This window comes from Sinocyclocheilus grahami, unplaced genomic scaffold (assembly GCF_001515645.1).
Source record: "Sinocyclocheilus grahami isolate Dianchi unplaced genomic scaffold, SAMN03320097.WGS_v1.1 scaffold15.1, whole genome shotgun sequence".
In the NCBI taxonomy this organism is placed as follows: Eukaryota; Metazoa; Chordata; class Actinopteri; order Cypriniformes; family Cyprinidae; genus Sinocyclocheilus; species Sinocyclocheilus grahami.
In genome coordinates this window covers 2255406-2259333 of record NW_015505194.1, presented here as the reverse complement: position 1 = coordinate 2259333, position 3928 = coordinate 2255406, and the positions used below count along the sequence as shown (strand labels likewise).

At 42.2% G+C, this 3928-nt stretch overlaps 1 protein-coding gene across 1 annotated transcript; it reads right to left on the bottom strand.

Annotated features, from left to right (window-relative positions):
• Positions 1-592: 592 nt before the first annotated feature.
• LOC107601767 (transcription factor SOX-11-like) lies at positions 593-2812 on the bottom strand. Its single transcript, XM_016294060.1, has one exon. The coding sequence runs from the start codon at positions 2685-2687 to the stop codon at positions 1596-1598; it is 1092 nt and encodes a 363-aa protein (XP_016149546.1). The 5' UTR covers positions 2688-2812; the 3' UTR covers positions 593-1595.
• Between the last annotated feature and the right edge of the window lie 1116 nt (positions 2813-3928).

The window sequence follows — 3928 nt, the reverse complement described above, 5'->3', positions numbered from 1 at the left end:
AATGGCAAGATCACAAATATCCTTGCTTTGAACACTCAGACACGCATGCCATTGACCAGACATACATTTTCTTATCAGTTCCAGCTGATTTATTCATGTCAGATACAGACTTCAGCATGACGACATGTAACTCATTTCCTTTGCTACAAAACGCAGATGGTCCATTTTGAGAGTATATTGCACAAAATAATGAAAAACAAATGTGCCATTATGACGAAAACAAAAGCAAAACAAAATCCAGTTTTACACCTGCTATTTGGGACCCATTCACACGGATATACATAAACTCCTAGCTTTACTATATTACAGAACATATACAATCTTCAATCTAGTACCAGAAATGAGGCTCATATGTTCCCCCAATTCCATTGTACACTTCCCTATAGAAACGCTTCAGATCTACAGCTGTACATTTGCCTTGAGTAAAATAATAACCAGGCATTTAAATGCAAGTCGACTTCTCAGTTTAATTCTCGCATGCTTTTACAAATGAAACCGGGTTGAAGTGCCTGAAGAAACCTCACTTAAAGCACAGTAAGAACATTCCCTTTAACTGTACAAAAATATGCCAGAAAATATTTAATTATTATTATTTTTTTTAAAAAGATGAGGTATGTTGGTCATGTATCAAAATGCTTCCTGCCATACGTGTGCTCTAGAGTGGTTATCTGCTTAAATATTCCCATACTTGGAGGGAAACGGAACCGGTACACACACACGAGAAACATTTGTGGCATACAGAAATTACATAAGACCTCAGAAAAAGTTCCATCCTGAACAGTGTTTCAGAATTGCCTCCATTCGGTCCAGCAACCGTTTTCCAGCTCCCTGTAGAGATATGGGTGGGATGGGAATGCATAGTTCAGATTTTACATTTTGCGCTCCACCAGTTTAAGCAGTTTCACTGCAACCCCACAGAATAGCCACACGGTATGGCAAGCTACTTTAACATTTATTGCTTTAAACTAACTGGTATCTATTTTCATGTGACTTGCACTTATTTTAATTACTGGTAAGTGATTTAATAGTTGCTAGCATCTCAATCTCACTAGCAATCAATCATTTATATACACATTATTCCTACTAGTCACTATCCTATACTAGTACCAACTGGAATAAACACTAGTGCCTGATAATCAGATACTAGTCTACTCAATTAGTACTAGTAAAACTTGAACATATACATGCAATAATTGCAATACATAGTGAATAGTTTTTAACTGACCATGACAGAAAAAAAATGTTACCAGTAACAGCAGAAACAGTATATTGTTACTACTGGGACAGTGACTAGCAGCAAGAAAAAAAGGAAAATTCCTAGTGAACTGAAAAAACACCAACTAATGGCTTACAAGGATACAAGCAAAACAACTGCTTGTCAGTTAAAAGTGGAAGCCATGTAGTTTTAAGGAATACATGTTAAAAGCGCTTGCCATACACACAGCCCTGTCAATGTTGACCACTGTCACTTTTTTCTAAGTTACAAGTCTCGTAACACAGGTTCCGTCGTCTTTAACCAGGACAACCACAGAGGCAGAGTCAAAAAATAACCTGAAGATGCGAGATGCCTCCTTGGTTCTGGAAAAGTTTGTCAGTTAGTAAGTGAAAACCAGGTCTGAAAAGTTCGCCTCCAGCCAGTCTCCCGCGATCATCTCACTGAGCTCGGGAGTGCAATAGTCCGGGAACTCGAAGTGAGAACCGAGGCTGCCCTCGCTGAAAGAGTCCAAATCTTTATCCACCAGAGAGAGACAAAGGTTTCCTGAAGTGTTGCCCAAGTCCGTCGCGTGAGAGCCCGCCGCTAAGTTCAAACTGAAGTCCACCAGCAAGTCATCGGAATCCTCGCTGGAGCTGCTGGACGAAGAAGAGACGGACCTGAAAGAGGATGCTGGTGACACCGAGGCAGGGTAAGCTGCGCTCTGCTTGGTAATGTTCTTGAAGTTGTAAAACAGTCTGCTGCCGGGAATTGCGCTCGTGTGCCTGGACTCCTCGTACATGCTCGCGCCCTCGGACTCCGCAGCGGAGCTCAGCGTGGGGCTCGCGGGGACGTTGTGCAGCCTGATGTACTCCTCGTCCTCGTAGTCACCCTCGTCGTCGTCGTCGTCGTCATCGTCATCTTCGTCGTCAGTAAGTTCCCTTTTTATAGACTTGGTCACTTTTAAGTTTGTGAAAACATAGTTGAATCTGCAGTCTTGTGAAGAAGCTCTGGCGGTAATGTTCCCCGGTTTGCTCGGCTTGAGTTTCGCGCACTTCTTCGCTGCAGCTCTGACACTTTTGCCGATCTTCTCTGGCGACTGCACCGCTGGTTTCGAAGAACTGTCGAGCTTTGGTTTTTTCTTGGGTCTGTATTTGTAGTCAGGGTAGTCAGCCATGTGTTGGAGCCGGAGCCGCTCGGCTTCGCGGATAAAGGGGATCTTTTCACTGTCCTTCAGCATTTTCCACCGCTTCCCCAGTCTTTTGGAGATCTCAGCGTTGTGCATGTCCGGAGACTGTTCCATGATTTTTCTCCTCTCGATCTTGGACCACACCATAAAGGCATTCATGGGTCGTTTAATGTGGCCGGTGGCTGTCTTGCACCAGTCCGGTTTCGGTGGCACCGGGCTGCACGCCATCAGTTCGTTCTCCTCGGTGTCTGTGGTCTCTCGCGACATGCTGCTCTCCGTCTCGCTGTGCTCCGTCTGCAGCACCATGTTCAAAGATACTTTTCTCCCTTGATAGACTCGCAGCTGCCGCACTCTAAAAGACAAACCTTTTTTCAAAGTTACCGACTGCCTTCTTAACTAGTTCCTAGGTTTCTCATATCGATTGCGTCACGTATAATTATCCAATAGCGTGCCACGGCTCCGCCCACAAGCCTAGACATTAACCCTTTGCGTCCAACTAGACCTTGCCCAGTCAGTGATTTAAACGGTGCCTTCATAACCAAAATGCTGCCTGTTAAGAGAACAAACAGCCTACTATGGCATTATAATGTCAAATTTACTGATCTAAAACAAATTCAAGTCAACTGTATAATTAACCAAACAAATAAGTGATGACTATGCTTATTTCTGAGCACAAACTGAGTTATGAATTAATTATAAATGAATTGAATGCTCAGTCTAATGCTTTTTTCATTCTTTCCTGCACATACAGGATTGTGGTATATAAAAGTGAATGATGCATCTATGTTGGCATCAAAAACTAACCAGATGAAGGCATTTTACTAGACTGGATTCGGACATGCCTTGTTGCCATCCTGCCTCTGTACACAGCCCAAGATTTCATTCGTGTGCACGCCTGTGGGTGGGATTTTCATTACGTGTGCGAGACAGGCATATTGAATGAACACCAGGTCTGTTCAGTGCGACACACCAGGGGATAGAGAAAAGGTGAGAGGATAAACATTTACTGTATGACATGTACTAACTACTTAAGCATTACCTACAAAAATACCTGTTAATAATAATAACTGGTGTAATCTCTATAGAACAATAATAGCATGAAAACACTTAATTCATTTTTTTTCTAATGCAGTAAACAAAATGGGACTTCATCAGTTTTGACTTCTGGGGTCCAGAACCCCTCGAGAGCCCCCTCAATTTAAACACTACATTTACATTCATGTCTTCACAAGGTTTTGCAACAATTATTATTATAATAATTATTATTTTGTCTTGCAAAGCTGTGCAGGTTGGTTGAAAATATTCAGTCTACATACACTAAGTTAGGGGTCAGTAAGACTCTTTTTTTAAAGATCGTTTCCTCCTTTTTGCAATTAGGAAAATCTACTGGTGGCACTTGCACACTTCTCAACATCCATGCACTTCATTAACTGATTCCATTTTGACAATATAATGTCAGTGCTGGAGTTGATTATACCCTCCTGTCCCACTTACTTTATATTATGCAAGGAAAATGAATGTAGGTTGTTACTCTGAAGCCTGAGCTC

Coding starts and splice junctions, on each gene's coding strand:
- LOC107601767 (XM_016294060.1), bottom strand. CDS start 2,687: ATGGTGCTGCAGACGGAGCACAGCGAGACGGAGAGCAGCATGTCGCGA.